The 20791-nt window shown below is 30.9% G+C and overlaps 1 protein-coding gene across 1 annotated transcript; it reads left to right on the top strand.

Annotated features, from left to right (window-relative positions):
- Nucleotides 1–410: 410 nt before the first annotated feature.
- LOC107448173 (carbonic anhydrase 7) lies at nt 411–14955 on the top strand. Its single transcript, XM_043052151.3, has 7 exons — nt 411–514; nt 856–930; nt 4017–4178; nt 5401–5546; nt 8942–9001; nt 11642–11896; nt 14691–14955. Exons 1-7 carry the CDS (start codon nt 463–465, stop codon nt 14808–14810), a joined length of 870 nt encoding a protein of 289 aa, XP_042908085.2. The 5' UTR covers nt 411–462; the 3' UTR covers nt 14811–14955.
- The last annotated feature ends 5836 nt before the right edge of the window (nt 14956–20791 follow it).

Below are 20791 nucleotides of genomic sequence, written 5' to 3'. Positions count from 1 at the left end.
GATGTTTCAAAATAGGCTGCTTCGTGATTTATGACTTAGAGTATGCATTACATTTCTTAAAATAGATCACGTTTTGCCAATTATAACCATGCATGAAAACGCTATAAATCACTTATCATGCATAGTTATAACAAGAATGATTATATATTTATGATTACATCTAGCGTTCTATGAGCTGCCTATTTCTAATTAGTATTTACATAGCTGATAGAGATTAAGAATTTAATTTAAAACGACATGGAGTTTCTTTATTGAAAAGCTATTGCGAAATACATTTGAAAATAAATGTACTGAAAGTATATGGTCATAGTTATTATTTAGATTTTAACTGATTTTTGAATCTATAAACTGCACATCTGGACAAACAAAATCTATTGATTTATTGGAAAATAAGGTAAGTTTCATGGTATATAAGCATAGAGAATTTATCAAAACTTCACTATTTTACGGAACGACGTAAAAATGGATTCCTCCTACTTCCAAACATATATACTTGTCATTGGCATCATATGCAGTAAGTTTTACTTTATGTTACCACATTTTTGAACGGATTTAAGATATTTTAGCTTAGCTGACTTCAAATATGTAAATGGTTTCTCTATACAAACTACAGTTTTTATGCAATTTAATAATATATCCTTAATCAGGAATTTTTAAAATTCACTCGAGTGAATACTAAATATCCCCATTTCTTTGCTACGTAGGGAGTGGTAGGAAGAAGATGAGATCTTTGCTTGAGATCTTCGTCAATGGCAGATACCGTGGTTACGTCTATATATGCAAGGAATATTAAAGCAAAAATATATCGCAAATACCCTGCTTTTATAACAATAATGATCAAAACCGTTATTGCAGGTATCACGTCATCAAGAGCGGTATGTCCATCTGATAGAAGCAAACCTTGGTGCTATGATGATTCTCTACCTAATGGTAAGAATAAACATTCATTTTGAAATGCAAAATTTTTTTTCAGCAAAAATTAAGCTAATTGATCAATACATATATAAGTACTATAAATGCAAACAAACTTTAAAAACGCATTGAAAATTAAAAAATATCGATTCTCAAGTACTACACTGTATGAAATTCTGGATCAAATTACGGTAAAAAGTACTAGCACCTTAAGTGCCGATACTTTTTACCGTAGCTTCAATTTTTTCGTAGAATTAATGGAACAAGAGATCTGATAGTGTACAGTAAGTTTTACAGCAATAGTCACTGTAAAATCACTGAATCATTGTAATTAAATATGTACTAGAAGGCTTTGCCCCCTACTCGCTGGCGCTCGCCAATCCCCGGAACTGCTTTCTCAGTTCATTTCGGATTGCTTCGCAATCCAATGCTCGCTTTGCTCGCTCATTGGAAACGTTCCTAACGTCTAGCTTTTGTATACTTTTTGAATACTGATGTTCCGAAAACTTCTCACTGTAGAAAATTCTAAACCTGTACATTTCAATATTAATTTAAAATTGCAAACAGTTCACATATTTTGCTTAATCACACTATTTTAAACTTCAGTTGTTGAGAAAAGTAACTGTTGTAAGTTTTGTTTTAAAGTCTTTCCCACCAGAGGGCTAAAGCCATGTGTTGTAATACAATATGAAATAGTAGTCTGCCACTGAACGCCAGATGTAAAGCATCGGCTTCGATGAAGATAATTTTGTATTTTTAATTCTCTGAAGGGCACCACCCTAATAGTATGGAATTTGTAAAATAAATGTATATATTTTTGATTGTTGATGAAGCCCATCATTTTGTGTTTTCATCAGTGTTCAGAAGCAGAACAACTATAAGTTTTTTATTTTATCACAAAAATATAAAATATATAAAAAACAAAGAAAAGAGTAAGAAAATGAGTATAGTCATAGATAAAGTTAAAATTATAATATAGTATTTGTCAGTTAAAATATATCTTTTAGTTTAATTCATTGTTAACATTTCAAATTTCTCCGAGGCAATTCTAAACCTTAATTTTGTTCTAAATGTCAGTATTCAGACACACAACAGAAGTTTAATATGAAGTTCTAAAATGCATATATATATACATATATATATAAAAAAGGGATCATAATTATATAAGTAAAAATTAAGGTAGCATTGTTAAGTTGAAACACAATATTTTTAGTTTTGATGTCAGCAATACAATTCAATTTTTCACAAAAATGATTGTTTCCATTATTAAACTCAGTGTCAACAATTCAAATTTTTCTGAGGCAACTCTTAACCTCTAAATGTTATTTTTTTGTTATGTACACATTTCTAAATGTCAGTATTCAACCACAAAACAACTTAAAGTCCTCAAATTTAGCATGAAATTGTAAAATGTAATGAAAGAGGGTCATAGCAATAATGTAAGTAGAAGTAAAGTTAGGACTGTAAAATTAAAACAATATTTTTAATCAATGAGCCAAGTTCTTCAAGAAGCAGTTGTAGAAGTAGCTGGATAGAAGTTTTTTTATTTAAAACTTTTTATAGAATTTCTTTAAAAACACAATTGTTAATCTGGGCATTTGGCGATACAACACTTAAAGAATTGAAGGATTTGTTACGTCAAGGGCTCAGGTATCATAATTTTGATCTAGTTGCGCTTCTATGTCATTTTGATTTATGTTGCTAAGTTAACTTTTAAAAAATTCTATGGCTGGCAACAGCATTTTTATTTTTTAAGTTGTTTATTTTTATTTCTTTTAGAATTCGTAATTTTTTTAGTGAAATGTTTTTTAACCTAACAGAATTCTTTGCCGACTGTTATAAATGCTTTATAAATGCGACTTTGCCGATAAATGAAGAAAATAAAGTAAATATTTAAGTGTTGTGAAAAGAATCTTATTTAGTTGTACAGAGTACTTCTTTAAAAAGGAAAACTGTCACCACCAGCGGAAAAGAAATACAGCCAAAATTTGGGAGCCACGTAAGAGAATTATATATAATAGATTAATTAATTGTAATTTTCTCAGTAATATTTACTGCTAAATCACTAAATCATCGTAATTAGACAAATAATATTGTAAATTTACGGTATAAAAGGGCAAAATAGATTTTGCAGAAGTACATTACTCATTACCGTACCATTGTACGGAATTTTTACAATATAGTCGGGAATATGTTAGCATTGTTTTCTTTAACACGTTCGCTCCGGGAAAAGTGAAAATACTGGTACGGGAAAAGAGAAAATACTGGTAGAAGAACTACTTCAATATTCGGGAGGAGTTAATCTATTCTCAACAATATTTATCACGGAACTTGAACTTGAACTGAGTTTGTCTTCAGTGCACCTGTCCGCGAAGCGGACACTACACACTTTCATCGGTGGTTGTGCCCGTGGGCACCTGGAATATTGACGTTGTACGTGGATCATAGGCAGTGAAATTCAGAGGCGGTGGTCAAATTAAAATCTACTTTTTAATTTTACGCTTAGATTTGAGATTTAAGAAATGTTTTAGTAAGTAATCTGAAGTTGGAAATGTTTATGTTTAAAATGAGTCTCTGTTAGAACAGTGACCCGGTCGTCCTGGTTTAAACCACTCGTACCGGGTTGCTGACTGTACTGATTTAAAGGAAGCTACGGTAGAAATTTATCACGGCGCAGAAGCAATTCAATATAAATATTGAATCCGTTAAAAACAATTGGTAGTTATGGATTTTTATTATTCCCGGAAAAAAACTAAAAAATGAAATTTATTGTTACCAGTTTTTACTCCGGTGCGCTGCCAAGATGAGACAATCTAGCGTGACCCACCGGTGGGTCACCCCGGCGTGAACGTGTTAAGGGACAGAGTATTGTAACTAAAGTGTAATAAAGTGTACTAGACTTTATTGTTTCCCAAAATTTTAGAATTGTTACGTTCGTAAGAGAATATTACGTCATGTTACATCTTTACGTTAAAGAGATAATAAACAGTTACACAAATATGCGTATTTGCTCGAAAACACATTAATTCGTTTGAAAAATATTCATTTCTACTTGTTAATATTTGCATTTACTTGAAAATGACTGCTTTTGTTCCTTTCTTTAGGTCCATCAAATTGGTACCGCACGTTTCCCAATTGCAGTGGACAAAGGCAATCACCCATCAATATCATAACGACACAAGTGTTGTCAGACCCAAGGAACCTTGTAGTCGCAAATTATGACCAACCTATTAGTCGACTCAGGATTGAAAATAATGGCTACAGGAGTGAGTTTTAAAGCTTTTTAATTAATCTATTCTATGTAAATATATATTTTATTACGAGTTCTTCCTGCTCTCGTGCCACAGGTCCTTGGTTCGATCCTCGGGCCGGCGGCCGAGGTTGACTCAGCCTTTCTTCCATTTAGTGGGTCGATAAAATGAGCATCAAGCTTGGGGACGAAACACTGGGGTTCGACGTTCGGCTGACCACCCAACTGAAACAACTGCCCTTGCTCCCCAGAGCCCAAGTTCGAGAAAACTGAGATGGGCACAGTAGGCCTTGACACTGAGTTTAGTTGTTTTTTTAAAAATATATTTTATTATATTATCTGTGCAGATATGAAATACCGTGTGTTGTTATTGAAGTTAATTATACGATTCATTATATTTATTATCATTCATAATATATTCATTACATTTAGAAACTGAAATGGTGACCATTTCAGTTGTTCAAAGGACTTTGACATTTAATGGATCAATGTACACGTTGAACTCTGTTCATGTCCATGTAGGTAGAAGTTCAAATTTAGGTTTAGAACCCGCAATCAATTTTCAAAAAAGTACTCTATCGACATACTTCAAGATTTATTTTCCTTTAACGACAAATTACTCTGCAACTAAAACATTAAAAAAAGCTCTCCAGTATATCCCTGGTAAAACTGAAATGGTGACCAACACTTCAGATAGCATTTTGTACTCACACAGATGGCATTCTCATAGCATGCGCAGCACAGCAGATTGCATTTACTAATTTTATTTGATGATAAATAATTTTATTTTAAATATAGTTTAATTTTATTTGTAACGATTGTATTTAGGGAATGCAAAATTCCTCCACTGAGTTACGCAGTAATAACATTGGTTCAAAATGCAAAGTACACTACTGCTGTTTCTTCTCTCTAGTGTTCTTGCATTCTCTAAATTTACTTGATACATGCATCAAATGTATTTAGTGAAGGCAACCGAGTAACGCAAATGATAATATTGGTTCAAAACACAAAGCTTATTACTACTATTTCTCCTCCATATAAATTTGTATTCACTAAATTTATTTGATACATGTATCAAATGTATTTAGTGAATGCGAAATTCTCAAGCTGAACAAAGGAAATAATAACATTGGTCCAAAATTCTAAACTAACTACTGTCATTTCTCCGTTTGTTCTTGTTATTTAATTCATGCTATCGAGATTCTATATTTAAAGAATTTTTTTGTGTGCAATTTCAGTATCTTTGTATCCCATGGACGGTGTTCAAAGGACTTTGACATTTAACGGATCAATATACACGTTGAAGTCAGTTCATTTCCACGTTGGGAGTAGTTCAAATCCTGGTTCAGAACACGCAGTTAATGAACGAAAATACACTATCGAAGTGAGTGTCCTTTAATTTCTACTTTATCTAAAAATGCGGAATTATATAAGCAACTGTAACAATTGGACAAGCCTCCATACGGTTTTTTGTAGGTAGTCCGATCAGACCAATATGAAGGTAAAAAAATTAGTGAAAGAACCATTTAATATGAAATCTATTAAAAATGAGAAAGTGGTAGCAAATATATGTCTAAAAATTTTTCTAATTTATGAATATAATGGGATTGTTTTATTTACTTGTCAACCAGTACAGATTCAATTCTCAAATATATATATATGATAAATTTCTCTCAAGTACTTTTAAATTTTCAAACTCTTCTACAATGTAAAAGTAAAACAGCTCAATCAAATTGCAAACTGTATCCGATAGATGGCGACACCAATGTTAAACAAAACTTCTGTAAATTTATCATTTTAACATGCTATATTTGTTTTAAACATTAAACTCTAACTTATTAATGCTAAATTGCCAAATGTATCTGTATTTATATCGATTTTATTCATAACTATATCACAACTTATGACTGCATCAAATTTAAATTCCATTTAACGTTAAAATATCAGTTGCACTTGTTCATATTTTAAATTTTTCATTCATATTTAAAATTCACAACGTATGATTGCATTAAACTTAATCCCATACAATGATTCAACACCAACTGTGCTTTATTATATTCATGAATAATTTTTTGATTATTTCATAAATCATGATTCATATTAAGTAACAATTCATGTTTAATTTTTCAGGCAAATATGTTTGATCTTTTATTTTATTTTGCTACTTTAATGCTGCATAAATCAAAATGTTTGTAATTCAACCTGTAAATTATTTCATGATGTATGGGTTAGGGGCCGCTACGCGGCCTAGGCACCCAGTTTTTTGTTAAATAAAGCGTAAAGCGTAAGTACTTTTAAATTAGAATTAGGGTTCATGCGCACAAGTGGTTCGCTTTTTCAATAATCTGCGCTGACTACTTATAAGAAACCATGTGGAGGCTTTCTGATGTAGGAGGTAATGAACAAACCCGTAATTATTAAGTACCCGTAAGAATTAAGTTATTCTCATTAAATATCTGTGAACTGAATTATTATTAAAGGGTAATGAACCTCCATTTCTAAGTTTTTGCTTAACTTGAAATTATAAAATGATAGTGACAAAATGTTAAGAAAAAAAATATTTTTTTCCTCAATAGTTTCATTTTGCATTTTACGATTTTATTTAGTCTTTATTACTAAATAAAAAAAAAATCACCGCATTTTTATAAATTTTTTGCGTGGCACTTTCATTTTTTTAAAATAAAATAAAGAGCAAAGATGTACAGGTTTAAAATTCTCAAGGAAAAAAAAAAGAATATATTTTGTTGTACACTTTTATCTTTACTTCCAAATAGGATAGTTATTACTGTTTTTTGGTTAACAATAGACATGAACCACATGTTTCTTATCAAGCTAAATACTGTCGTGCAATTGAAAAGCGCAAGCGACAAAACGTAATGTAAACGTAAGTGATAAAAAATTCAAAATTGAGATTTTTGAAGTTATACTTCTTATGCGACTTCCAACAAGGTTGCGTTAAACGTTTAACGCTGCATTTTTATTGGCCGGGAAATCACGTGGTAGGATCCAGTTTTCCCTCATTCATTTCCATATTGTTTTGGTTCTCACTAGCATAAAAATAATAAAAGTATTGTTTTTCTATAAATATTTTTTTAGTTTGATTTGATACACATATATTTAATAGGATAGTATTTTTTATTTTCAAATTTAGTGGATAACAATTGTAAAAAATGAATGAAAACAATCCCAAAGACTATGCGACGGAATTAAGGTTATGTCATGGTACGTCTCTTGTGAATATCAATTGATTGTTAGGTTTTCTCTTTTGAAATTACATTATGACGCATCCACATACATTATTAATACAAATACATTTTCCATGGCGAGACGATGAGGCAACCACAAGCACTTCCACTGGTTCAAGAGGTCCACGAGGGAAAAATGCACAATATTACCGTTATTACAGAGCACGGAAGCGAGCGGAGCAGGAAAAAGAGTCGCTGAATAGAACTAGTGATCCTTCTACGACTGCTGATTCTTCTACAATTAACGTCGCAGGTTACGAAGTTTAACTTCTTCCGCTCGGAGGGACTCCACGTACTATTTTTTTTATATATTTGGCATCTATGCATAGTTGAAAACTGTTTATTAAAGTGCCAAGAGCCAAACAGCAAAGTAGTAACCTTAAATCAAAATTTTAAAATATGAATTTTTTGAAAGAAAAAAAAAGAACTGAAATGAAACGAATAGAGCAATATTTATCGTAAACATATGAATTGCGGAAACATTTTTTGCATTTATAAAATATGTAATAGTATTAATAAAATAAATACTGTTAATAAAGATATTAAGCGTTAGCTGGCAAAATTAAATAACACATAAAATAATAAAGGAGATAAAAGTGATTAAAATAAACTAGTTAATTTGAGGGGTAATTTTATTTTTTTTGCTTTTTTAACGTAGAAAAATTGGTTACAGTGTCTCAACACAACTGGTGGAAATCAAAAGGTTTTTTAGTTTGATACTGGTCTTATACTATGCTACCAGCTTGAATGCGTAGCAAGGTGCACCTTAAATGCTTCGCTTTCAGCAAAATATTTCATAGAGTGGTTGACATTTAAAAACCAAAGCTTTCAGAACTTATGGTAATTTTCCATTATTTTTAAATCCTCACCGCGAGAATGCTGGAACAAAGTACCATTGCACATGAACTTTAAAATTATTTATAGGTAGTGACATGGAAAATAAGTTTAAATGAATAAAAAATAATGCATTGAAAGCATGAACCAGTATAATAAATATTTACAAGAAAACGGAGAAAGATGGCTGCCCTGTAAATGTACCGTTGGTGAAAGTCGTCTTGTTGATTGTGGTGAAGAGAGGGATAGGATTTCAAACGCAGCCCACGTCATCTGAGCAGGGTTAAAATGACGTGGCACTCCTATCGTGGCAATTAAAAGCTAGAGCCCTGAAATCGAGTCTTGATGAAACATAAAACACAATTGACATTAGAAACGGATTTTTTAATTTTACGGGTAGAGTTAAGGATTTTTCTTGATTGACCGTTTTTAAGTGAAATTAAGTTAATCTTTTTCCCAAACATTTGGGTAGATGGAATTTATTTTTATATTTTCGACGTCACTGCCCTATTTTATTTTAATTGAAATATAATGATTGCAATTTGAATGATGAAAATTTTTTTTGCAATTTTTAACAGTAATTATCATAGCCTAATTGTAATAGTATATATAGCCTAAATTAGCAGTAAAATGTGGTTGTATTTCTCAATGTTTCATTTAAAATGCTTTAAAAATTAAAAAATTAATTAATTTTTTTCAGTGTCATTTGGAGCATTGTACTCAAGATGGGCGCTTACTTACTTTGGCATCTTTTATACAGGTATACATGTCGTTATTTAAAATATTACTATTTATATTAAATAAACAGTCCGAAATTAAAGGAGGCATTCTCAAACATAGCTAGTAAAATAGTTATTTAATACTAGTGGGCTGCGCCCCCTGCTTGCTAACGCTCGCCAACCCCGAAAATTGCTACGCTGTCTTATATGGTTTGCTTCGCAAACCAAGGTCGCTTCGCTCTCTACTAATTTAGGTACATTGCAAGTGCACAAAATTCTACGAACTCAAAACAATCATTCAAATCCATATAACAACTTTTTTTTTAAAAAAAATTACATCTTTTTAGTAAATACTAAGTCATTAAAATAAATTTGAATTCTAATAAGTGACATGCAATTCGTTAAACCTATTAGAAATGTGCCATAGTATAAAATCTTAAGATAAAATTTCTAAAACTGATATCTCTTTAAAAAGGTTAAAATTTTGGCTATAATTAAGTCTATTAAAAATTGAAATAAGTGAATTGCAATGGAAAAACCTGCATAAATAAATAAATTCTAGTAAAACAAATAAATTCGTGATATAAATCAAAAATCGTCAAATAAATTTGTAATACATAAATTCGTGAAAAAAGCGCTTTCGACAAAATACTAAAATAGAGATCTATCGACAAAGACTACTCACTTCTGCCTAGCTTATGCTCTCTCTGGTTATTTCAGTTTCCGTTTTTAAAAGCGCTATATGTTGAGCCATCTCAGAATTGGCATGTGACATTTTTAGCGGCAATCATTCGTCGGTTTTCTAGCGTTGTCATTCGGGGAGTTATAATGAGGCTTTTTTTTGTCACCGTGTAAGAGAAATATATATATATATATATAGATTAGCTGAATATACGTTATTACAACGTGGTATAAGGAAATCTTCTTAATTATTTTTTTTAATTATTTTCTGTTACCATAATCCAAAACATACGACGTAGGAATTTCGCCGTGAAGGAAAGCTGCACCGAGAATGGTTGATAAATCATTTACCATTAGAATTGTTCAGAAATTAGCTTACTTTTTGATTACATAACTAAAGATGCTGTACAAAATTAGACAAATCAAAGGAATATTTGAATGTATTTTATAAGCATTATTTAAATATTTTCCCGTTATGGCTGTGTGTGTGATTTTTTTAATATTTTAGTTTACTTATGTGTGTTTCAATCATTAATATGATGTGAAGTTCAAAAATATTTTATTTGTAATTAATGAAGCAAAGAAATTTAACTGATGCAGGGGAAAATGTTAAAACAGTTCAATCGATATAAGAAAAAGAATAACTCTTAAAATATGAATTCAATGACATCATCCCTATACATCTCGAAGTTATTAAACATAATTTTACCTATGATAACCTACCATAGGTAGTTGTAGTTGTTTATTTACGTTGCACTAGAGATGCACAATAGGCTAATGGCGTTGGTCTGGGAAACATCCGTGAAGATCAACTGTAGACATGCCATGATTTTTGATCCTCTGTGGAGAAGATATTACCTCATATATATATATATATATATATATATATATATATATATAGATTCTTGTAAGTATATATATATAAGTTGATACTTATTGTTTTTCTTAACTTTCTTAGTGTTTTCTTGTATTTATTTATTTATTATATATATATATATATATATATATATATATATATATATATATATATATATATATATATATATATATATATATATATATATATATATATATATATATATATATAAATATATATATATATATATATATATATATATATATATATATACATATATATATATATATATATATATATATATATATATATATATATATATATATATATATATATATATATATATATATATATATATATATATATGTGTGTGTGTGTGTGTGTGTGTGTGTGAGTGTGTGTATATATATCCCATCTTTCCTAGGATGACTGTTTATAAATCAGAGTATGCCTATATGGATAGAAAGCCGTTTATAGACTTTATCCTTCATTCATTCATACTTTCACAATTTTAAAGTCTACACGTATTTCCTGCATTCATCTGTGGTAGCTGTTCATAAACCAGAGCCCATTCCATTCTTAGAAAAAAAATGTAGTAAAAATAAAAATAAACTGTTTATTATACTGGACAATTAAAATTAAAGTTATTTAAAAAATGCTACAATTTATTTAGAAGTTTACTTAAAAATCTAACTAATCCAGTATGAAAGGCCATGCATCCAAACTATTCCGTCCAGTTGCTTCATGAATATCGTAGTCAGTTTCTACCTTAAAAATAAATCAGAGCTTATTCTTAAAACAGAAATATTAAATAAGAAAAAAATTAATGTTCTAAGTGGTTTAAAATATTTTCAAAATGAAATTGAAGAAATGAACTAGGAAAATGGCTATTAATTAAATCTGTTTTAAATTTATCAGTTTCTTTTAAAAACTCTTTGTAGTTTGAATTGTTTCTGTGAAACCTATTAATCTGATTGGTATAGTGAGCATGAGAATACATAGCAAGAGTAAATTATTATCAGAGTCAAATTAATTATTATTTTTTGATTAGCCGAGTCAAATTAATTGTAATTTGTTGATCAGCAGAGTCAAATTAATTATTATTGTTATTAATTATTATTTATATACTTTCTTATTTTATTAGCAAGGCCAAATAAATTATTCCATCGATGTTATGCTGACTGTCAGGGGTTCTTATACGTATGAGGGTGAATATTTTCAAGGTCAAGTTTCAAAAAGTGATTCCAATAATCCAGGGAGAACCATGATCTACCTAGATGATCTAGTTCAAGTCGGTGGAGCGTATTATCGTTATGCAGGTTCAATTGAGTTTCCTCCGTGCAACGAGAATAAATACTGGTTGGTTATGAAACCAAACAAACAAATATCATCGTCTCAGGTATAAATTCATAATACTAATTAATTTTAATACTTTTTGTTCCACAAAATAGTTTAAAATGATTATTTAAGTTAATGCAACATTGTGATAAATCGCCTTTTCGAACCATTTCTGTTTCACGACCGTGGGTGAAAGCCCTTATATAGCAAGACGGAAAAGAGAAAAACCTGGAAACATTTCATTCCAGCATTTTTTTCGAAAAAAATGAAATATCTGTAACTATCAAGATTTCTTTTATAATTCTGGCATATATATAAAACTGCTTCTTTTCCAAGATAAAGTAGATATTGTTGAAAAATTTAAAAAAAGAATAAGTAAACTCCTCCCCAAAACTAGCTATAAATGAAATGGTTTTACTACCAGCCTTTCCTCTTTTCCGTCTCGCTTTCACCCCTGTTCACGACCCATTAATGACTAACCACCGAATGTGGTCTACATGTGAAAAAAATACATAAATGTTAAAAATTGTAATACATACATGTATATACCGAATAGATACCGAATTGTACGGTGTCAATGGCTGCGGGTTCGAATCCCGCTCTGGGCATGGATGTCTCTCTCTCTCTCTCTCTGTTGTCTTCTGATGTGTGGATGTATGAATGTGGCCCACCCTATGAACGGGTATTTGTGGCAGTGTGGCGTGGGTAATGTTGCTCGAATCAGTGACGTTGGTTCACAGGTGCCCACAGGGTAACGATAAATGAGCAACACTTCCGGCATCTTCTAAGGCGAAGAACGAAAGTTCAATACCTGGCGTTATTAAAAAAAAATAAAAAAAAAGATACCGAATTTTTGATGTCTTCTGCTTTAGCCTTAAAAAAACAGCACTCTGATTTGAATATATACTTCATATAACTTATGCAATTAAAATTTTATGATAGATAAAACTTCTTATTTCTGCAGAATTAATCCTAAAAATGAAACTCTTGTTCCATTTACTTCTTTTTAAAAAATATATACCGTACAGTTAAAGGGACGTTAAAACCTTGAGTTATTCTTGATTAAATCTGACTGTTTCTAGGTGAAGAAGTTTAACTTCAACAACCTCTCCAATCACAGTTATTGGATCTAACCCATTAGAAATTTCCCACCTATTACTGGTGTGAAAAATATGATAAAATGCTAAATTTGTTATGTTAATCACTTAAATTTAAACTGAAAATTCTTATGTTTTCAAGTATGCCTACAGATTCAATTCAGAGAAATAGGGATAAAATGACAAAAATGATAATTCCCAAAATAAATGACAATTCCCATAATTTAAAGTTCATAATTAAACAGACCAAAAATACCAATAAAATATAAAAGTAAGATCACGTGGCGCAAAGGTAGCAAAATGATGATCAATTATTTTAAGCTCTTAAATTTTATTTTTAGAAATAATTCCGCAATTTTCAACTATGTCAACAGTTTCGATATGCATAACGAGCAGTTGCAAAATTTATCTTTTCTTTACAAGCCGCCATTCAAGCGATGCATAGTACTTACGAGTGCCATATTTAGTGCCATTACGAGTGCCATGCCGGCATCTGCGTGACGACGTGCGCGATCAAGTGCCATATTTAGCCGGCTTTAGTGTGAAACTGTTTGATAATTGGCCTGATCTGCTTCAAACTTTCATTGATCTTAATTCTATTAAAACAACTAAAAGTATATTTGAATACGTTTAAAATGCTTCGTAAGAGTTGTGGTGGTAGTTTAGGGGATAGAGTGCTTACCTGTCAATGAAGTGACAGGGTTCAAACCCTAGTGATGATTAGTCTATACGAATTCTGCAGCCGACTCGCACCGACCACAGTGGTAACGTAAAATATTCTCAGTGGTAGACGGATCTTGGGTTAGAGTCCCCTAGCCATCAGGCTAACTGTGGAAGGTTTTCATGGATTTCATTCCTATGTAACTCAAAACACGGGTTAGTTTCATCAAAAAGTACTCCACGAAGGCAAATTTCTCCCAATACTTGATTCAAGAGTTCCCTTGTCTTCTAGATGGGGTTCAAAATTACAAAGAAATGGATTTGAACAATGGCAGTTGTGTACCCAAAATTGGACCAGTTGTTCAATTGTGGTTATAAAATAAAAACTTCTTGCATTTTTATTCAAATTATTTGCAAAATCTCCAAATGTATTAATATGTGTAACTTAAATAAGAAAAAGCTGTACAACAGTTTGCGATATGCAATGTGTACACATTGCAGCCCGGTTCAACGGAGCGGACTGCCGTAACAAAAGGGTTAATGTGAAAGACTAATTGTAATTCCTTGTGTTTAAATATCTTGACATTAAACGAGATTTCCGCTGATTTTGACTCAATTACGACCGGCCAAAAAAAGTGGTCAGTAAAATTTCTTTTTTTACATATTTGCTTGTATAAAAACAGATATTCATTACTGATAGTTACCTGAAAAATGTGCTTTGACTTCAAATCCAATTTATTAATTATCTTTATTATTAATTATCTATATTTTTAATACATTAGGTCAAACTGAACTATATTGTCTGTGCAAAAAAAAGTCTTATTTTTTAAATCCTTGAGCTATTACTATTTTTTATACTAACAAAAGGAAACTTCGTTTCATAAGGACGCTAGGTTTCTTATTTGTAAAGTATGCGAGTAATTCCTAAAAATGTGTCCTGCGATTTCAAAATAATTATAATGAATTTAAAAGCGTTGTGTGTTTTTAATAAGTTGCCTTAAATTATCTAGTTTTTCAAGTTTTGATAGATAATTTAATTTATTTAACAAAAAGCTGACAGTTTGTTTTTGTGACTTGATCGCATATTTTTATTTTCAGCTTCAACAACTTTACAGTCTTTACCGTGCACGACGCGGTGCTAGCAACCTTGAACTGTGTCACCTCATAAACAATTTCAGACCTATACAACCAACAAATGGTAGACCTGTCTTCGGTTAAAAACCGTGTTTGCAGATGCTACATCAGCGCATTAATTTGGTTACGAAAAGCAATATTAAAGCTGCTACTGTTAACCAATGTCAATTATAATTCGTAAATTAAACAATTGTATTATCGAACTAATAAAATAATAAATATTTTGAAAGTGTCTTATCATTATTTTTCAATACTTGCCTTATAATTTTACCATTTATACCTACCAATAAACATAACCAATTCATAATAAGAAGAAAAGTTTAACATTTTGTGAAGGTTTTTTTATTTCAAATTACGTTTTTTAAATTCAAAAATGAGATATTTAGCTTCAGGAGTCAGTTACCTTATACCATAAGCAATCAAAATGGCCAACTGGTTTTTTTTTTTTTTTTAGTTTTCAGTATTTCAAATTGGATTTTTTAAACCAAACACCTGAGATTTTAGCTTAATAAAAATCTGGTGCTCTACGATGTAGAAAATGACCAATTTTGGTTTCCTTTTCTATACAATTGGGTATTTTAAATCAGATGCATAATAGCCAACATATGCGGTCGTTGAAAATCATTTTACTAATAGATAGAATAGCAGCTTATTATTTAGAAAATTCTCTATTATTGAAACAAAACATCTTGAAAGTGTTAACGCATAAACATTGTAACTTTTGTAATTCCAAATTGCAAAGTGTATTTATTTTAACACTTCAATCATTTGCTCCGACAATTTTCCTCTTAAAACTAATGAACTAATTCCGCTTCTCAAACAAGAATTTAAAATTCAAATTGAACTGACAAAGTTTTTTCCTGATTCAGACAATTGCATTATCGAACGTAAGCTACGGTTCAACGATTCTTAACACTAGGTTTACGGGTCGCGTCATTTTGACGCATTTCGAATTTTACAAGGAAAATTACAAAACCCGTTTGCATTTCTATTTTATCTCTTGTAATGACTTTATTTTACTAATTTTTCTTATTTCTTTAAACAAAAATTACAATATTTATCGAATTATTTTATTACTAGAAATTCCGATAGTAAAAACACAATTTCTAAAGATTAGGTAGTTTTAAAAACTCCTTTTTATATGCAGGCATTGAATTTCAATTTCCAGTTTGTTTTCTATATATTTTCATCACTCACTATTTCAATGAAGTTTGTAACATTTTCATGCATCTTAAAGTTTCATGCATTTTAATTCAAACTGATTACACTTAAAATTAAAATTATATTACTTTGAAAAATTATTACTTTGAATTTTCGATTTCCTTAAAGAGTATTTTAAAATCGTTATTTTTACCTAAAGTACTTGCACTTCTACTCGCTGCTTTTTAAAAGTAACATTCCCCTTGTATGGACCTCAGGCAGTCCTGTCCAGTTAACACGTTGAGCGCCGCGCCAGCCATCGGTGGCTGACACTGGACTTTCCAATTAGGCCGCTTCAGCCACCGGTGACTGACACTGAAATTACATGTAGGTCGCGTCAACCACCGGTGGCTGACACTGAAATTACATTTAGGCTGCGCCTGCCACCGCTTGCTGACACTGACCTTTCACATTGGCCGCGAAAAACAGCTGGATGACAGCGTATAACATGATATAGAACTGTAAAATTTACACTCTTTTATGGAATTTGCAGAAAATTTATTCAAAATGTATTTAATTATTGTGATTCTTGGTTCAGTAAATTCAATTTAGTAGATTTTTATCCACCACTATTTTTAAACAAGTCATAGGTTTATATAATTCAGCACTTTTGTCATTTAAATCATGATAAACCTTCTAAAAATAGCAAAATCCGTCTAATATTTGCAAATTTAGTTTGTAGTTATTTACCTACGCCAGATGGGCAAGTCATGTAAAATTAGCATGTCGTTCAACGTGTTAAAAATCCAAAGCCAGCCACAGCAGCCTTTCTCGGAGCATTAGGAACATAGATTGGGTTTTCATAAAGAATAGTCCAGCCCTTAGTCTTAGATCAGTAGTTCCCAAACTGTGGTACGCGTACCCTCAGGGGCACGGGAATAGTTTAGCGGGGGTGCGCGTTCTTATGCGAAACACCTTGCAACAAATGAAAATTTCAAATAATTTTATTTAAAAACAAAACTAGCCATGAAAATTTACGATTACGTATTTTTCTATTGGCTACTTTTCGCAGAGTTAACAGTTAATAATTAGTGGTGTCAACAGCCAGTTGTGATTTCAACTTTTGTGCAATTTTCTATAGTAAAGGTTTTGTAACAGAGATGATTGCGAGACGGAAAAGAGGAAAAGCTGGTAGTAAAACCTTTACAGTTACAGTTAGTTCTTGGGAGGAGTTTACTTATTCTTTTTTTAAATTATTCAACAATATCTACTTTATTTTAGAAAAGAAGCAGTTTTATATGTATGCTAAAATTATAAAAGAATTGATTGATTGATTGATATGAGTGGAATCTCGGCGTTAAGCGCGAAGCTCTTCTAACCGATTCATCTATACTGCTTTGGCATTTAGTCTAGAGGTCATATACAGTTCAAAGTTCTAAGTTAGGATCAGATAATAAGTCCATGATGAGGTGAGGCATGAGTTGATTCAGTAGTACATCTGTTGTATGGGGAATTCCCCTGAATTAAAGTTGTGAGAAGATGCAGCAAGTCTTGGTCCTTCAGCAAGTCTTTATGTTCACAATTATAAAAGAAATCTTAATAGTTACAGATAATTTATTTTTTTCGAAAAAAATGCTGGGATGAAATGTGTTACCTACCAGTTTTTCCATTTTCCCGTCTTGCTGTGTAAAGGATTACAGCCATGTTTTGTAATAAATTTTACTTATTTTGATTATTTTTATAAAATATAATTTTTATCCCTGTAACTGTTTTCGCAGCAAAATTAATATGATCTTTCTCACTGATGCAAATAAACTTATTAACAAAACTTAGTACCAAAAAATAAAAATAAACATATTTAAAAAAAAATATATTGTTTTTTATTAGTGGTACACAGCGTTGCGAAAAATTAGAAAGGGCACACAAAAGTCATAAGTTTGGGAAACACTGCCTTAGATGACACTGCTTAAAAAAAAAAAAAAACTTCAAGGTTAAATGTCAAATTGGTTACAAGTGTCAATGAATGAAAAGTCAGCAGTCCTTGAAGTCTATGGACAACTAAGGCTCATTTTTTGCAATTATATCAGCTTGTTCATTACCTACTATTCAACAGTGCGCAAATACTAATTGGATAGAGATTTTAAATTTGATTAGTTGTAACATTTGCATTTATTCTCTAGCGGCAACTCCTCACTTTGTTCCATAACTCTCGACGTAAGGCTTTTAACGCTTCTGAAGGCCGTGGTAAGTATACTTACCACCACGTTTTACCACTTTTAATTTAGGTTTCCATTTTTCAATAACTTCAGCTCTCTTGAAGGCTCTTTTGAATAAAATTGGTAACCATTTGTCACTTTTAAAAAACGTATAAAAGTTGTAAAATACACAATTCCTTTTGAAGTTTTGAAGCATTTAAGGAATTTATTTTATAAAAAAAGAAAAATAAAAGTCAGTAAGTTCCTAATAGGTCATGTTAAATATATTTACCACCAAAAAAATGGCATTTTTATAAATTAAATCAGTTTTTTAATATCAATTACCGTTCTTAAAACAATTTCAACTCCAAAAATACTTTAATTTACCTTTACTAGAAATAACGGGCCCATTAAAGGGTTAAAATATTAGCAAAGTTATCAAAAATTCTGAAATCTTTAGTTTTTAATTGTCTATCACAATAATATATTTTGCAAAAAGCGTTGTAGTTGACAGCCCATTCAAAGACTTGTTTCGTGCTTTGAATGTAGACCAAAAATGATTGAAACAAAAAAGTAAATAGTGGTGGCGATTTAAATTAAGAATTCTAAAATCTTTAAAATTTATATATATCATTCCTGCCAACTTTTAATTCCCTCCATTATTATTTTTCTCAGTGGTATTAAAATGGAATTAAAACTTCAATTTTAAACAAACAAACACGTTGTATTTGAGAAAACTTAAGTTGACAACCATGATAGTAACGCATTTTAATATATGTGCTTAGTTTTTGTAAGAATAGTGGTGATCAATATCATTTAAAAATTAAGATTGTAAAAGAAAAAATAGTATATAATTACTACCACTTTATATATGAAAATAAAATCTTCCGGAAAATCCGGAAGAGTTGGCAGGTATGATATATATATAAAAAAAATTGAAGTTCAATTAGGTTTAACATGAAAAATGCGGCTGTAATGTCCAGGGCTGAAAGCCCATGTATATCAAGATGGAAAAGTGTAAAAACTGGTAACAAATAAATTTCATTTTTTAGTTTTTTTTCCAGGAATAATAAAAATACATAATTACCAATTGTTTTTAACGAATACAATTTTTATATTGAATTGCTTCCTTGCCGAGAAATAATTAATTACAGTAAATTGTTTATAGCTCTGAATAGATTAACTCCTCCCGAATATTATCTAATATTGAAATGGTTCTCCTACCAGTATTTTCTATTTTCCGTCTCGTTTTCAGGCCTGGTAAAGTCAATTAATTTGTCTTGGTAGTCACTAATATTAGTTCCAAAATACGGAGTTGAGCATTAGTAGTCGTAAACTCATAATTGAGTCTGCTGTTCAACGCCGGTTGTAAAATAAAATGATGTATATTTATCAATCATAATTTTCTTGTTGGAAAATTGTATTTACTCTCTTTGAGAAATTAAGTTTCGAATTAAAACATGGGGGGTCTTCAAAGTTATCTTGACGAATGTTATTTATCAAAACTGACAGCTCCGAGCCCTTATTTTTAATACACTTTTCTTCTCTGAAGTATTATTTTTAAAGGTGCTTTTACTTACAACTTGCGCTGTTACGAATTTTTCTGTTGATTACCAAATTTAAAGCATTGCCTAGTTAAAACTGGTCAGGTGTTCTGTTTTTAGCTATGAGTTAATATGGATGCTTTTTTGGTCACTCTCGATATAAAAACCTTACATTATAACGTCTGTCTTTGAGCGTACTACAGTGATCGTCGTATCGAGCGTCGACTGTGTTATAAATAGGTCAAGTTAGATCTGTGTTTGCATGAATTTCATTATTCTTTTGCAATCAAATGTTTCTTTAATCAATCATTTGATTTTGAAATTATAAACTAAGAAAAGTATATTTCTGCAATGACATAATGTAGTTTCTGCTTACGTCATTCTTGAAGTTTTGGAAATTAAAGCGTAATTTTTGATGTAGTTGGCTATGCATAATCAAATATTTTAAATGGATCGGAATTTGAAAATTGAAATGTTTTACAAATCCACTTTATGTCAGTTGCATTATCAGTTTCTGAAAACTGTATCTGAATCGTTTCAAATTCGATAAATGCGTTTGAAACGACTTAAAAATGTTTTGAGTAATTATATTGAAAATATATTTTAGTGAGGATATCTTAATTAAAATATAAATATCTCAGATATCTTAATATCTCTCAAAAACTATGCATGGCGTTCTTTGAAATACATATAGTTGGTATTTGAGTACAGGAGAATTTTTCGAATCACCTTATTATCCAAATACTCCAAATAAAAATGGATTCTTTGTACACTCAAGTATATACACCGAAGAGCCATTACATTATGACCACCCTCCATCTACAACAATGGGCTCGCCCAGGTTTTCATGGTTTCTCGCCCACTAACAATGTTTTCATGGGGCACATTAGGACCCATAATCCTCATAGAACAATCCCTGACGTCTGTAAGCTACTTGAACATAGTTGCAGGCCAGGTTCACCCATTCATGGCAACAGTTTTTCCTGCGGGGGATGGTGTTACCAACAAGATAATGCACCATGTCATAAGGGTCGAATCGTCATGGATTGGTTCGAGGAACATTCCAGTGACTTTCAAGTCATGTCTTTGTCCCAAATTCACCTGACCTTAATCCGATAGAGCATTTGTGGTCCTACTTGGAAAACCAAATTTGTGCTGCCACGCTACCCCCTCGCAATGTTAGGGA

Source organism: Parasteatoda tepidariorum, chromosome 5, assembly GCF_982258835.1.
Source record: "Parasteatoda tepidariorum strain Cologne lab strain chromosome 5, Ptep-v5.0, whole genome shotgun sequence".
NCBI lineage: Eukaryota > Metazoa > Arthropoda > Arachnida > Araneae > Theridiidae > Parasteatoda > Parasteatoda tepidariorum.
Note: the sequence above shows the minus strand (reverse complement) of the source record. Positions and strands in the feature narration are given on the sequence as shown.

What these genes read in the sequence shown, in the direction of transcription:
- LOC107448173 (XM_043052151.3), top strand. Translation starts at nt 463, where the DNA reads ATGGATTCCTCCTACTTCCAAACATATATACTTGTCATTGGCATCATA. An exon ending in TGTCATTGGCATCATATGCA is followed by an intron (nt 515 to 855) that starts GTAAGTTTTACT and finishes CCGTTATTGCAG; the next exon opens with GTATCACGTCATCAAGAGCG. An exon ending in AACAAATATCATCGTCTCAG is followed by an intron (nt 11,897 to 14,690) that starts GTATAAATTCAT and finishes TTTTATTTTCAG; the next exon opens with CTTCAACAACTTTACAGTCT.